Raw genomic sequence first — 15925 nt, 5'->3', positions numbered from 1 at the left:
TCCATATTTCCATAGTAGGTACACCAATTTACATTTCCACCAACAGTGTAGGAGGGTTCGCTTTTCTCCATACCCTCTCCAACATTTATTATTTGTTGACTTTTTGATGATGGCCATTCTGACTGGTGTGAGGTAATACATCATTGTAGTTTTCATTTATATTTCTCTAATAATTAGAGATGCTGAGAATCTTTTCATGTACCTGTTGGCCATCTGTATGTTCTTTGGAAAAATGTCTATTTAGGTCTTCTGCCCATTTTTTGATTGGGTTGTTTATTTTTTTGATATTGAGTTATATGAGCTGTTTGTATAGTTCAGGTATTAACCCTTTGTTGGTCATATTGTTTGCAAATATTTTCTCCTATTCTGTAGGCTGTCTTTTAATTTTGTTTATGGTTTCCTTTGCTGTGAAAAAACTTTTAAGTTTAATTAGATCTCATTTATTTATTTTTACTTTTATTTCTTTAAGAAATAAAAGAATTTTACTGATTTAAGAAAATATTGCTATGATTTATGTCCAAGAATGTTTTGCCTATGTTGTCTTCTAGAAGTTTTATGGTGTCATGCCTTATATTTTGATCTTTAAACTATTTTGAGTTTATTTTTGTATATGGTGTCAGGGAGTGTTCTAACTTCGTTGATTTATATGTGGCTGTCCAGTTTTCCCAGCATGACTTGCTGAAGAGACTCTCTTTTCTCCATTGTATATTCTTGATTCCTTCATTGAAGATTAATTGACCTTAGGTGTGTGGGTTTATTTCTGGGCTCTCTATTCTGTTCTATTGATTCACATGTCTGTTTTTGTGCCAATACCATGCTGTTTTGATTACTGGAGCTTTGAAGTATAATCTGAAGTCTGGAAGGGTTATGCCTCCAGCTTTGTTCTTTTTCCTCAGGATTTCTTGGCAATTCTTGGTCTTTTGTGATTCCATATAAATTTTAGGATTATTTGTTCTAGATATGTGAAAAATGTCATGGGTATTTTGATAGGGGAAATTGCTTTGGGTAATAAGGCCATTTTGACAATATTAATTCTTCTAATTTAAGGGCATAGGATATCTTTCCATTTCTTTGAATCATCTTTAACTTTTTTTATCAATGTTTATAGTTTTCAGTGTATAGGTCTTCCACCTCTGTGGTTAAGGTTATTCATAGGTGGTTTTTTTTATGGACATGGTTTTAAACAGGATTTTTTTTAACTTTCTCTTTCTGATATTTCATTGTTAGTGTAAAGAAATGCAATGAATTTCTGTATATTGATCTTGTATCCTGCTACCTTGCTGAATTCATTTATTAGTTCTGATAATTTTTGTGTAGAGATTTTAGGGTTCTATATATAGGGTTTCATGTCATCTGCAAATAGTGACAGTTTTACCTCTTCCCTTCCAGTTTGGATACCTCTTATTTCTTTTTCTTTTCTGACTACTGTGACTAGGACTTCTAATATTATGCTGAACAAGAGTGGTGAGAGTGAGCATCCTTGTCTTGTTCCTGAATTTTGCAGAAAGGCTTTCAGCTTTACAGCTTGAATATTATGTTGGCTAGGGGTTTGTCATAAATGGCTTTTATTATCTTGAGATGTGTTCCCTCTGTACCTACTTTGTTGAGAGGTTTTATTATGAAAAGATGTTGAATTTTGTCAAATGCTTTTTCTGCATCTATTGAGATGATCCTTTGTGTTTTGTCGTTTGTTGTTGTTGTTAATGTGGTTAACACATTAATTGATTTGTATATGTTGAAACATCCTTGTGACCCTGGATTGAATTGAATCCAGGTTGATTATGATGTATGATGCTTTTTATGTATTGTTGAATTCAGTTTGCTATTTTTTTCTTGAGGATTTTCATATCTATATCCATCAAAGATACTGGCCTGTAGTTTTCTTCTTTTGTGCTCTCTTTATCTGGTTTTTCTGTCAAGAGTGTTCATAGAATGAACTTGGACGTGTTCCCTTCTCTTCAATTTTTTGGAATAGTTTGAGCAGGATAGGTTTAAGTTCTTTGTATTTTCAGAAGAATTCCTCAATGAAGTCATCTAGTGCTAGACTTTTGTTTGCAGGGAGTTTTTGTTGTTGTTTTGTTTTTGTTTTTGTTTTTACAGTTTATGTCTCACTTCTAGTGATCAGTCTATTCAAATTATATGTTTCTTCTTCACTCAGTTTTGGCAAGCTGTATGTATCTAGAAATGTGTCCATTTATTATAGGTTGTCCAATTTGTTGGCATGCATTTATTCATAGTAGTTCCTCTGCCTTTTCATTTTACATAACTTTCTCTGTCTGTATGAATTTAGGAGGAACAGTTATGTACTGTGGTCTTGAAGGGATGTTTTTTGTGGGCACATCCCTGTGTAGGCTGTGTGTGTCCAATGTCTTTGGTGTGAGGGCTGATTTCAGGATGGACACCAGCACATCTTTCCACAGGGTGTGCTGGTCATTATCCCCTTGGTAATGGGGTGTGGCTGGTGTTGTAGTGTCTAGAGCCTGTTCTGGATGTGAGGCAGGGCTTCGTGGCTGTTGCCACCCTGTCAGGCGTGGGGTACACTGCCCAGTTGTTGGAGTAGAAGCCCTGAGAATCAAGCTTGATCAGGCTCTGTTGCCCTTGAGTGTGTGCCCTCCTCCAAAGGAGGTGACAGCTGAAGCAGTGAAACCCATGCAGTCACAGCGAACTGTGCACCATCTGTGCTGGCAACCAAGGCTCCTCTCAGAAGCAGTCCCTTTCTCTGTTGTGTTCCTCCCAGATCTGGTGCAGGGCTGTGGTGTGGAGTGGCTGGGCTGGTTATCTGGGCATCATGGCTGCAGGAATTGAGGTGGCTGCTCTGCCACCTGAGGTCTGGGCTGCCTCTGTGGCAGGCCTCTCCCAGGATCTGGCTGCCCCAGGTCTGGCCCAAAGCTGCAGTGTAGAGTAGGTGTCGCTGGAGGGCTCTGGCTGGGAGACAACTGCTGTGTACTCCTGAGCGAGCTGACATTGGCCATCGCTGCTGCCCAGACAATACCCCGGGCCCTCTGGGCTCCCTCTGTGTAGCCAGATGAGTCCTCCCCTAGGGTCTGTCTGCTCAGTGTTTAGCCACTGTATGCTCTTGCGGCGCCACCCCGTGTACATGCTGACAGTGGCCTCTGTGGCTCTGCCCAGATTACACCTAGACACCCCAGTCTGTTTCTGCACAGCTAGTCTCAGTTTCTGCCCAGATCTCATGCCAGGCTGTGGTGTGGGACAGGGCCAGCGTGTTTGCCTGTTTGGATCGGAAAGTGTAGTGAGGCTGCAGGCTCTCTGCACCCTGGTTGGATACAACCAGCACATGCTCAGTCCTCAAGAGTAGAATCTAGGCTTTCCCAGACCTTCTGTCTGTCTTAGTGGATTTCCCAGCAGGCAAGTAGGGCTGTCTCCTCTGTGCAGGACACCAGGGCTGGGATGCCCAGATTGCAGCTCAACCTGCTCACTCCCTGGGGTGAGGGTCCACCCGTGCGGACCTTCTCCTCCTTACAGATCTTTCCCACGGGCACAGGTCCCCAACCCAATGCCTTTTTTCCTGTCCTACTCGGTTATGTGGAGATCTTTCTTGCAGCTTTGGTTGTCCATGAGTTTTCCTGCCAATTTCCAGTTAGTTTTATGTGAAAGTTGTTCCATGTGTAGATGTATTTCTGATGCATATGTCGGGGGGAGGTGAGCTCCACGTCCTCCTACTCCATCATCTTGATCCCCCTCCTCAGGGTGTATTTTTCTGATTGGATATTTAGAATGTGTCCTTCCCTTTGGAATACTGTCTTATAATTTATTTCAGTGGTAGCTATGGTGAAAAGGACCCACAAATGCCTATCCTAAGAAGGAGATGTGCCCTTAAATTGCCTTCAAAGGGGTCCTTCTTTTTCATTTCTTTATTTCATTTATTTTCTCATTAGAGACATTATTCCACAATGTAATTCTCAACATCAATTTTGCAGTATCTTTTAAGCATTTAATTAATTCTGCTTGCAGCCTGGTTGTCACACTTCAAAACAGTGCAATAAAGTTGGGAAGTATCCAGAGACGTGTCCCTGCCATTAAACAACAAGTGAAAACAGAGTTTAGGAGGCCATGATCACGGCTGTTTCATCCCAGCCATTAGTACACAGTGGGTCTCCCGTGTACCACATGCAATAATGTGTAAAGTCAGGCTGCTGGCAAAAGCCTCCGTCTACGATGTGTTCCCAGGACCACCATCCCACGTGCCCTACCTACCGCTGCCTCCTTACATTCCTCATGCTCCTGAACTCCCTAATGCTGTACTCTACTTTCGGAACCCGCCTCTGGCACATCCTCCTTCTCTGGTTTAGTAACTTATATTCCCCATTCAGCACTTGACTCCTTCAATTTTTACATCATTTGAACCCTAAACAAGAGATATTCCCTTTATCTGCACAAGCCCAGCTCTGCACTCAGCACTTCCCCAAAGAAAGCAGAATTTAGACAGAACAAGGAAGGCAGACTTGACAGCTCAGAGATGTGCAACTTAGGTCTTAAAGAAGCCTGTTTTTCCAGCTTAATAGAAAGAAAAAACTCTTTACAGTCTTTTATAAACACAAGTTGCTAATTCTTTCAAAGTTATGAAGCCAAAAATCTAGAGTCAAGATGCTTTTCAACCGACTGAAGAATGACCCACAGACATCACTTAGGCATTTAAAGGGTGGTACCTCCCTTGCTATAAAAAGCATTGTGGAAAAGAACTTCATGCTCCGGTCAAAAGTACCCCCACTGGAGCAAGATCCTCCTCCAGTTGGACCGTAAGTCTCATTCTGTACGGCAATTACGAAAACAATGTTTGGGCTGAAAACATGGAACACTCGGTTTCCCATTTCAAATATGAGTCATAATAAAAATGATTTTTATTAGCATCCCCTAGAAAACCACAACAGATCTTTGCATTTTATTTGTCGTAGATACGTAAGCCGTTAAAAAATCTCCTAGCATAGAACACTGTGTATGAGAGTCTCAAAAGTGTAAACAAATGGGTAAAATGATTGCCCAGAGTTTACGTGCAGAATTTGAAAGATTTACGAGTTTTGGTGGACGTCTCATTTGAAATAATGGAATTAATGTTGAATAGTTACAAAGCCAAAAACAACCAAAAACTATGACACTTATTTAGAGTAGTGTTCTGGTCATCCTCCTGCCTTTTACCCACTTTCTCAAAGAGAAAATACAACTAAAGAAATGATGCTATACAACTGTTGTACCAGAGTTCCATCAGGGTCTTCTACCGTGGAGAAAAGGAAAGCAGACAGAGCGTCCCCAGGTTCCCACTTTGCCTATCTTGACATGTGTTTTTGACACAACTCCTGTGTATGGAGTTTGTTTATTACCTCACCTTGTTCCAGAAAAAAGTGAAAGCAACTCACAAAACCACATAAAAACTTGCAAAATAAGCAAGCAAAAAAGGTGGGGATAAAAAAAAAAAGCCAAGAGTGATGCCAAAACATGCACATTGCAAAGACCTGTATGCACTTAGTATGGGTGGGGAACACATTTGGTTCTGGTCTTCCAGCAGTCAGCACAGAAAGAGAACAGTGTCACAAAATAAAGGCAGTTGCCCAAAAAAGCATTATATATATATATATATATTTTTTTTTTTTGACATGGAGAGCAGAAGTTTTTTCCCCAGAGTTTTTCTAAAGAGGGTACTATATGATTTAACAAGCAAGGACAGCAGCACTCTTAAGCACAATAGAGTGTCGTGGCAGCTTACCGTAGACTTGAATGTAGGTGGTGGCACTATACCAAAGATTACCTAGTACAATGTTATGAAGTGGCTCAACCCTGAAGTCCAGCACTGTGAAGGGTTGAGATTTTACCATATGTACAAGCTAACATGCACAGCTCCCAGATGCTGGCAGGAGAACCAAGGATGCTGAGTCAAAAGACAAAGGACAGTGAGCGTATTGACTCCCAGCAATAGTCGTAGCCTGAATATCAGCATTTGTGCTCATTCTAGGAGCCCCAGCTCCCGCAAGCCCACACAAGGAGGTACAGGTGATACCTACACGTGCCACAGGTTGTATTATAAGAAAGAAGCCCTGAGCTTAAGGAACCTGAATCTTTGATAATAGGCAGTAAGCACGTGTTCCCTTTATCATATGGGTCAGTAAACAAAATCCCATCTTCCAAGGCTGTTTGCTCTGCAAACATCATTGCAAAGATAGTCTGGAGCACAGAGAATCATGCTCGTAGGACATCCAGAAATGGGAGGTACTCCCCCACCAACAACTGTACATTCCAAGTCACAGTCTAGCTTTCTCTGGCTTGATACCTTTAGACCATGAGGAGGAATCGATGGATTCTGCTTCATGTGTCCCTTATTCATCTTGACATACTGCCTTCTTAGTCTTGTTACTGGGTCTGGTGATCGACAAAACTGTCATGGTCCCCTGCCTTCACAGAACGGAGAGAACGCAAATGTAGTTTCTGTGTTTCTCCAGAAGCTTTTCCTAAGTGTTCTTCCTAAGGATATTTTGGTAATAAACTTTATTTTTCAGAGCAGTTTTTAAGTTCACAGCAAAACTGAGCAGCAGGCATTTAGATTTCCTGTATACCTTCCCCCTGCTCCCACACATGCAGAGATATGCCATGTATCCCCGGCCCACCCATTGCCAGCACCCCCTGCCAGCGTTTGTTACTGTTTGTCGTGACCGATGAGCCTATAATGACGCATTGTGACCCTCCAGAGTTCATGTTTTACATTAGGGTTCACTCTTGGTGGTATACAGTCTTATGGGCTTTGTATAAATGTGCAAAACAAGGTTTCCCACAGGTACTGGTGACAGTGTGATATTCTACAACCTCACAAGTAACGGAGCTTCACATTTTTGTGTTTCCAGAAAAATACAGACACAAGTGCCTGCAGAGGCATCTGAACCAGGACCCAGGGTCCACGTTCTCTAGGGAAACCTGAGGGTGGCGTGCAAACTCCTGCAGTGTCACCACCTCCAAGGTCCCATGGTTGGAAGGTAATGCTTCCTTAAATACGGCTTAAGTCCTCCAGTGGTTACGTGACCACAGCCCTGATGTCTTCTTCCAAGAGCAGGGCCCTCACACGCCTTCAGGAGGGTGTGTCTGCTTCCTGTTGGGGAGGGGCTCCAGCGCGACAGAAAACTTTTAGTTTGTTGAGAAGGTGAAATGGCTCCTCTGATGTGACTTGTTTCTTCAGGACGTGCCTCCTCCCAGATCTGAGGAGAGCTCTGCACTTTCGCTGTCTTCACTAAATGTTCACTGTCCTACTACCTAAGTAATGCAATCACCTTTTTCTGACAAAATCCTCCTCAGAGACCGCCCTGGATTTAATTAGCTCCCAATCAGTTCCAATCTAGAAATAGCAATGGCTAATGTAGGCCTGAGGTGGCCCGCAGGCCAGGCAGAGGCTGATTCCTGAATCCCCCTACCTAACCCTTGGAACAGCCCCTCACAGGGTTTTGAAGAACTAGCCTTTTTTTTCCCCCCAATATTTCTGTTCTTTTTTTACCCCCTCAAGAAAAAAAAAACAAACTACAAAACAAGCTGTCATTTCCTGAGAGCGCAGTGACCTCACTGGCTTAATTGATGGCAGTAGGTGTAGAAGCAGAATCCGCAGTGCCAGCTGGACAGAGGTCCAAACGCGGGTTGGAGAGAGCTGCCTATTCAAGTGAAAAATTAGAGACGAAAAGGACCTGTTAAACAACCCGATCCCCCCGGAGCCGGTGCCAGGGTGTTCCTGCGTGAGCGCTCAGTGTGGGCCCGCTCCAAGTGACTTTCACAGTGTGCCTTCTCACGCTTTATTTGGAAGACGGGGCTGTCTCTTCAATTTTACTTTTTTTCTTTTTACTAAGTTTTTTGACTAGAATTTCATTTGACCACCGTCATTCCAATTCCCTTTTACTGTTTTGGTTCAGCTACAGCACCCTCATGAAATAAACTATTTTTAAGGAGTTGATATAAATGTACCAACGATGTTGAAAGTACTTGATTAACTCGGTCATTCCAGCAATGCCCGTGTTGGGGGAGTGTGATGCGGAGGGAGAGGACACAGACGGGCTCTGGAGGGGGGTGTACTGGGGTAGAACCATAGTTCTGCTTAATTGGGGCAGGTTAGGATTGTCATTATTTTTTGTTGTTTTCAGTGATTGTCATTTATTAGATGCGTCCTGTGTGTCAGGTGCTGTGATAAGTACTGTCCCAAAATCCTGCTAGCAAATTTATGAAATTGGTACCATCATCTTATTTCTGAATTTAGAGTTTACTAATGAAGACTGGAAGCTCTGCGTTCAACTGTCTGATTGAAATTAAAATGCTCTGTTGCTTACTAGCCCTGTGACCTTGAACTTTTCACTGAACTTCTCCACACCCAGTTCCTCTGTCTGTAAATGGGGGTGATGACAATGCCTGTCTCCTAGGTTATTTTGAAGAATAAATATGAATATATGCGAATTGATCAGATCAGTGCCTGGCATGGAGCAAACACTTAAATGTAACCCATGTTAATGAGATCTAGATGGAGAAATTTGTTCAAAGGCACATAGCATCCAAATTAACACCCAGTCACCTCTATTCCAAGCCCATCCAAATTATTACCCATGAGAACACACTAGCTTGATCAGGGCACCTAACCTCTCTGAGGCTTAGTTTTTCTCACTGGTGAAGTGGGGATAACAATGTAAGTCCTCCTGTGTAGTTGCTGTGAGGACTAAACTGCAGTAATGTAGATAAAGACACTCTTACAGAACCTGTCCCAGAGCTGGGGATGGACTAGTGACAGAGGTTTCTCTCTACCTCCACATCCGTATCTGCAGACTATCTGTATGTATATATCTGTGCGTATCTATGTGTGCACATATGTATTATATATAATGAATAGTTTGGAGCCAATGACTTACTCTTAAAAGTTTCTCATGGTATTGGAACTTCAGAACAGTTCAAAGTGAATTTTTATGCATTTACTCCCATTTGAAAGAAGAATTGGATTGGTTTACTAGATAATTAAAAACAGTGTCCTTCCTAATAAGGTTTCATTTTATATTTTTAACATTCCAATGGTTTTAAGTCTGTCTTTTCTGGAGTTGTAAAAACAGTCCATCAAATGTTTCAAAATTGCCTAAATCCTTTTACTTTCACAAATAGAAATTGGCCGTAATTTAATTTATATATCACAGAGGGAAGAGAAGAGACAGTTAGAACCTAGCAGGAAATGTGATGATATGTTTTTGCTGTTGTGCTTTTTTTTTTCTTTTTCTTTTTGGTGTGTGTGGGAAAGGGTGTGATGTCATTTTGTCTCCACCCCCTGTGAGTAAGCCCACAGCACAGCTAAGTGCAGCCGCCCGCCTCTGTCACTGGGAGACCGTCCACTTAAATGCAGCTCCAGGGTTGCAGGACACCCACCAGCATCACTCCCCGTGTGAGGTGGCAAATGCAACATGCTGTCCAGCCTGGGGTGTCTACTCCTCTGTGGAAGTATTGCACTAGCCCTGGGAAATGCACAGAAATTGCCAAAAGGCAAGTAGCTCTGATGTTTTGTGTTTTAAAACTAATCTTTAAGAGAGACTAGTTTTTAAATGTTGATGTTACATGTGATCTGCTTTACCAGGTTGGGGGAACAGAATTATTCTCGGAGGATCAAAATTCAAAGGTGTGGAGAGATAGCTTAAACTTTTCCTTTCTTCCCCCACCTCTGCTATTTACTTTTCAAGTGGGTCTCTTTGTTGCGAAAATGAAAACCAACTTAACTGGGCTTAGCAGTTGTGCACGATAGATTGAATGGTATTGTTTCAAATGTTTGTAAATTGAATCATACTGTATAGATGGGTGTTGTAGTCTGTTGAAAAGAGTTGTTTGGTGCTTTTATCCCCCTCCTCAGAGACTAAACCAGTGGTAGCTTAAGGCTTAAAAGAAGCTAATTTGAAACCTTGAATCTATTGTGTAAACCTCACACATACCTGTTAACTTGGAGGCTGAAGGGTTCTAGGCAGGGTGCACCGAAGTATGGTCATGTGCTGATTTGTAGGCACTTCTCTCCCGCAGAGTTTGGAAGAGGGATTAATTTGATGGACACGACACTCCCCCTTTTCCTGGCTAAATTGCTCTCATTTTAGTGTTGGTATTTTGTTTATAAATGTCATCAGAAGAAAATCAAAATTTCTTAATTTAGGCCCTAAGAACAATCTCTTGAGCCCATCAGCACCCAAAGGAGAGCTTGCCTCTCTCAGATCTTTGAATAGAATGTTGCATGTATTTTTTTGTTCTTTTGCTAAGACACTTTTCTAAGCCAACTTCAGGTCTGTGAAGGCTTTTTATGGTTGCAGGCTGCTGTAGTCAGCAGGATTATGAAAAACAGACTGGAATTTACCGTACAGTTTTGATGGGAAATATCAGAGGCATTTCAGAGCCGCAGGCTTGTCAAAAACCTGGTGTGCATAGGGTCAGAAAGAAAGATTGTTCGTGTCACGATATCCAAAAGATCCTGCTAGGTGCTCCCACTGCATAGTTTGCTCCAAGATCATCTTGTCCCAAGTGAAAACTGTTCTCTCCTCCGTGTGTTAAGTGAAACTTGAATCCAGAGTGTGAAGGCTGAAGGGTTTGGCTAGCTGATATTTCACATGATGATATAAAAAGCAATAAAAAAAAAAAAGGCCGAGTAAACCTCCTCTACTCTAATAAGATAATTATGCAAAAAAATGCACACTATTAGATCTTTCGCTTCTATCAAGAATTTTGTTTCTTGATCATAGTAAAAGTGTTCAAGTAACTCAATAACGAGCCACAGCTATTGAGAATTAATTCTTCCCACCGCTGCAATATTTAACAAGGACCCACCATCTGAGAGAAGTCTGGAGGTTCTCTCAGACTTAGTATCTACAGATGGTTTTATTTTGCCTCATATTTACTGTGTACAGATGATAGTCTTAATTTTGTTACTGCAGACTTCTGCAAATTCCAAATGCTTTGATTATCGTGTTGCAATCATTAGATACAAATCTCTTGACACAAGTTCCCTTTATTTGTTCTGGTGAAAAAAAAAATGAAGTTGTCAAAAAGAGCCCTCAAACTTTTGTCTTGTTCATTGCACTTTAATCTGAAGTATTTCCATCCAGATTTCTTTTGCAATTAAAAAAAAAATCCATAGGTTTAATAATTTGGAAAAAAAAAACCCCATCCCTGTCACATTAAAATAATTATGCCATAAAATAAGTGTCAAATCTCCTTGTCTCTAAGGCTATCTTTTTTTCTTTTATGGAAGATACTGAGGAACTTTCTTTTAGCTGAAGTCACTTTCTTAAACTGCATTCCAGGAATAGGTATGTGTCCTCAGTAGAGGTTTGGGCTAGGCGTCTGTCTCTCCTCCCGTCAGTTACTCTGGGAGCATTCATGTATTTTTCTGTTTCGGGGAAGTCACAACAGGCTTTAGGACTTGACAGGCTCTGAAAATTTCTCTGTAGAGGAACTTACCCCACTTTTTAAACACATTGTTTCTCAAACTCATTTGACTAAGAATCCTTTTTCTAGTGGAATAGCTATCATATCTTGCCAGGGGCTTATCTTTCACAGAGCACATTTGGGGAAATACTGAACTAAATTAGAGAAAAAGAGATGAAAGGTTTTTCTGAGGGTGGGTATAAATGAGTGGTGGAGTGCGTGCTTAGCATGCACGAGGTCCTGGGTTCAATCCCCAGTATTTCCATAAAAAGTAAATAAATAAACCTAATTACCTCCCCACTGCAAAATCTAATAAATTTAAAAAAAAAAAGATTTGCTTTTCTTTTTCCTTCCTACTTTAGAGTTAGTTAAATATCATTTGTCATTTAAGACGAGGATAGAATTTTGGAGCCAGAAAGGACAAATGGTCACCTCGTCTAGTGGTTCCAAGAACTTTGGATTTATGGACTCATAAAAATACACATATATTTTTAATATTAGGTTGCCATTATAGAGGATATACGTGAATTATGCCATGTGCGAATGTTCAAAGGAGGGGAAATTCCACGTTGCTCATAAAAGCTAGCCAATGCAACAGATTTATAAAACAAATCAATTTATACAAATAAGTCCATTGTTTTTATTTTTCTAATTTCACGACAGATTAATGAAAACCCCGTAATAAGCCAATATTTGGGAAACCACCGACCAACGTAATCATTTATTTTACAAATGAAGACAACCTAAGGCAGAGAGATTTAGTTAACTTCCCCACATTGATGACAGAGCCAGGGATGTGGATCCCAGGTTCCTGACTTGAAATCTGTGTTCTGCCCTGTTTTGAACTAAATCTTAGGAGTTATGTTCTGGAGTAAACATGTGAATGCTACCCTTCCCTTGAATAAAATGGTTTCTTGTAAAGATCATAAACATTATCTTGTAAAGATCATAAACATTATCTTAATCTTCACATTTTCCACAGAACGTATTTACTCTGTGTGTGTGTATGTGTGTGTAGTTGATCAATATAGCTAGCTATTTATAGGAAAAGGAAATTTTTTCTTAAATAAGAAATCTCTTGTTACATGTCTCACACCTATTTGCATACATAACCACATACTTTGGTACAGAAAACAAGATCCTGGAAGAGTCTTTCTTACTTTTTAAAAGTTTAGTATAAAGTTTTAACAATTGTTAATGAACTTCTCCTCCCTACCCCTTCATGACTATGTTCTTTGGGAAATCAATTACCTTTGCTAAGCCTCAGTTTTCTCATCTGTAAAATGGAAATCATGATAACTCTCTCATTGCATATGAGGATTAAATGAGATAAAAGGTGCAAAGCTTTTAGTAAAGGCTCTGACATATAACAAGTATTCAGAAAATCTTTACCGAGTCACAGAAAGGTGAGTCAATACTGAAAAAATGTGCACACCGAATAATATGTGATCTTGTGTCCAAACCATCCTGCGAACCTCTCGGAGGCTGACAAATGAAGTGGCACATTCTTGGCGAAAGGTGGGGCCCGGGAGTTAAGCATTGCTCTACAGGACAATGAGAGAAGCCCTCTACTGTCTTCCAGCCTGACCTCTCTCAACCCAGCGTTTGATTGTCAAGTTCAAAGGCTGTTTTCTTCTACGGAAAGCTGCACCTTTGTCTGAAGATCAGCTTTTCGGCGGGGACTAGTAAAGCCTCCTAGACCCTCCAGGAGAGAGCTGCTCGAACCTGTGTTTTGGGAGGAGAATTAGACCATAACACACAGGCCTTGGAGAAGAATCACCGTGTTGTTTTACACCCTCAAAAGCCCCTGTGCTCCAGCTACCTCTCAGATTCTTTATTCTTGGCACCATGGAACTGTTTTTTGTTTTTTTTTTTTCTCTCCTGGCATCCAGGCTGAAATAAAAACCACAGAGAACAATGTGTGGTGAAAGGAACCACAAAAGCTTCTGATGGGACATGAGGGGCCTGACACACCTCTTTGCAGAAACTCCAGTGTCCTGAAGGTTGCAGTCAGCCAGAAGGCAGAGGCTACTATTTCTAAGCAGCTCTGTCAGTCCTCCTGAGGTAGGGGTCAGGGAAACCACAGAGGAACATTCCAGATACAAGTGTGATCTGATGGCCCCGAGGGCATGAGGCTCTTGGCTGCGATTCTTGGCCGGTGCAGAGGGAAGAGGCAGCTGGCTTTTGGCCTCAGGTCTCACCTGGCAGCGTAGAGATCTCTGATTCCAAGGATGAAACAACCCAGGCAGATGATAATAGTAACAAGAACGCTCGTAGCTATTAATAACTCTTACCATTATAATTATAGAGGACATTCTCTGAGCTCGTATTGTTTGTGGTAATTTAGGGCTAAATATTTTGAATGTGGAAAACGAATTAAATTATTGAAGTTCCCCTATAAAGCTGGTGTTTTATAACTCTCTGTTTCCAGAGTATAAAATTGTGCTTCCGAGTATTTAAGTGGTTTGCTCAAATTCACACAGCAAGCAAGTGGCAAAAATCTATACCACTAATTTCTGTGTAATTTCAGTTCCATGCTCTACGTAAAGATATGTCAATTTGTTCAAGTAACAAACTATATTCCAGGTATATGCAGAGCACTGAGGCTGGGAAGACACGGCTTGATACGTGTCTTCAGGGAGCTCTTTCTGGTTGATGGAGGAGACAGGGATGTAAAGGTGTAATTACCATGGAGTGAGATCATTCTCAGATTTGGCTAAAGCAAAAGAACTTTAAGAACCAGAAGGACCCAACTCAGACTGGAGGGGTTGAAAATTACAAGAGGATAAGGTACCCAAGTCGAAGCCTGGGGGACAAATAGACACTGGGGCAAGGAGGAGGTTAGTGGAAGGTTCTTCCCAGTAGGGAAAACTGCATGGCCAGAGCCCAGGCTGCCCCCAGGGGCCTGGGCTTAGCAGGTGTTAAAGTACTCAGAGGGGAAGCCAAGGCCGAGAAGTCTGCACAGGATGCAACTATGTGTCTTCCTTGCCCCCCTCTGCCTTGATTCCCCAGGCTGGTTACAAAGTAGAAACAGAAGGTTGCCTTTGGAGTAGAGGGCTCTTGTGTCTTACTCTAAACTTTCCCAGCCACACACTTGGGGTCTATCTCTTATTCTCCATCCTCCTAACCTTACTTTGTCAAAACAAGAAGGTATCACTCCAGTGCCCCTGTTCATTTTTCCAAAGCGTGGCTGACACTTGCAATGGGCCAGGGAGGGTCTCTACCATCTTAGGGCAGGGAGGTTGTGGGGAGTGCCAAGAACTCTGGTGGGCAGGGTTCTGCTTTTATTAGAGTAATGTATTTATTGTAGGACTGTATTAAAGAGTTTATTGGGGAAAAGTGGTTTCACTGCTAAACAAAAACAAGTTTGAAAACCACAGGAGAATTATTTTAGCATCTTTTAGAGTTCTAAAAATTTTTTTGCAGTTGTATTGATTTGTCTGTTCAGGCACTGTTTATTGAGTGTCTACTAGGTAAAACTGAATGAGATCCAGCCCCTGCGATAAGAGAAATCTGTATTAGGAATGTAAAAATTGATCAAGTATAATTTTTTGATGGTAAGACTATCATTTTTAGAATCCAGTGCTTAAAAATAAGGTTTCTCTGTGTTAATTATATGTTTACTAGTTTAGTTTAGTCTTATAGACTACGTCAGGCTATGAGATACTAAATATTAAGGAATTTTAGTCTCTTTCTCTCTCCCTCAAAAGTTAATGGGGTACAGGGTAGCACTGGAGAATAGAGTGATTCATCCATGCTGTACTATAGAAAAGACAGTTAAAATGTTTTTATAGGTTAATGTGAGTTGACAGAATAGGTGTCCAAGACAAAAGTGAAGTGTCTAACGAAAGAAGGGCCATTAAAGAGATGTGAGCCACCATTCTATCTGGCTCACCATCCTCAGAAGATTTCCCCTTTGCCTGATTCCTGATTGCTATTTATGAAAGTAGGTATAAGAGAGATAATATTGAAAGTAAACTGATGAACTTAATAAAAGTGTACATGTAAAATTAAAAATTGGTAAGATAATCTAATGTGAGATGTTACTAGCATAGTAAAATAAAAAGATAAAAGTAAATAGTATCAGCCAAACAATGAACATGGCAAAAATAGAAAACCAGTGGTTTCATACATACATTGTTAAAATAACATTTAAAGACTATGATAACAATTAACCATATTACTCTGTATCAGGCTGTTTAATGCAAAGTGCTTATATGAACTATCTCATTTTAACCTGATATCTATGAAATATATATTATTATGCCCACTTCACAGATGAGGAACTAAGCCTAAGGAATATGTTAGTTATTGATTGCTGTATAACAAATTAAGACAAGCTTAGTGGTATAAAACTACACACATTTATTATTTCAGTTTCGGTTGGTGAGGCATCTGAGTTTGGCTTAGCTGGGTTCTCCCCTTCAGGGTCTTTCACAAGATTGCCACAAAGATGTTGGCCAAGATTCAGGTCTCATCTGAAGGCTCAAGCGAGGAAGGGCTTATTTTCTTTCTA

General features: G+C 40.8%; 1 protein-coding gene across 50 annotated transcripts in view; it reads left to right on the top strand.

The window, feature by feature from the left end:
- Positions 1 to 9304: 9304 nt before the first annotated feature.
- Positions 9305 to 15925, top strand: part of ABI3BP (ABI family member 3 binding protein) — a 241123-nt gene continuing 234502 nt past the window's right edge. For 22 of the 50 annotated variants that reach the window (XM_074362325.1, XM_074362300.1, XM_074362295.1 and 19 more), the window contains exon 1: positions 9308 to 9492. In XM_074362325.1, coding sequence (XP_074218426.1) covers positions 9414 to 9492 — 79 coding nt within the window. In that variant the 5' untranslated portion in view covers positions 9308 to 9413. Of the gene's footprint in view, positions 9493 to 15925 lie in introns of all 50 variants that reach the window. The other 28 variants (XM_074362090.1, XM_074362203.1, XM_074362126.1 and 25 more) reach the window with 6 other exon arrangements.

Source organism: Camelus bactrianus, chromosome 1 (genome assembly GCF_048773025.1).
Source record: "Camelus bactrianus isolate YW-2024 breed Bactrian camel chromosome 1, ASM4877302v1, whole genome shotgun sequence".
Lineage (NCBI taxonomy): Eukaryota > Metazoa > Chordata > Mammalia > Artiodactyla > Camelidae > Camelus > Camelus bactrianus.
This window is presented reverse-complemented; position numbering and strand designations above follow the sequence as displayed.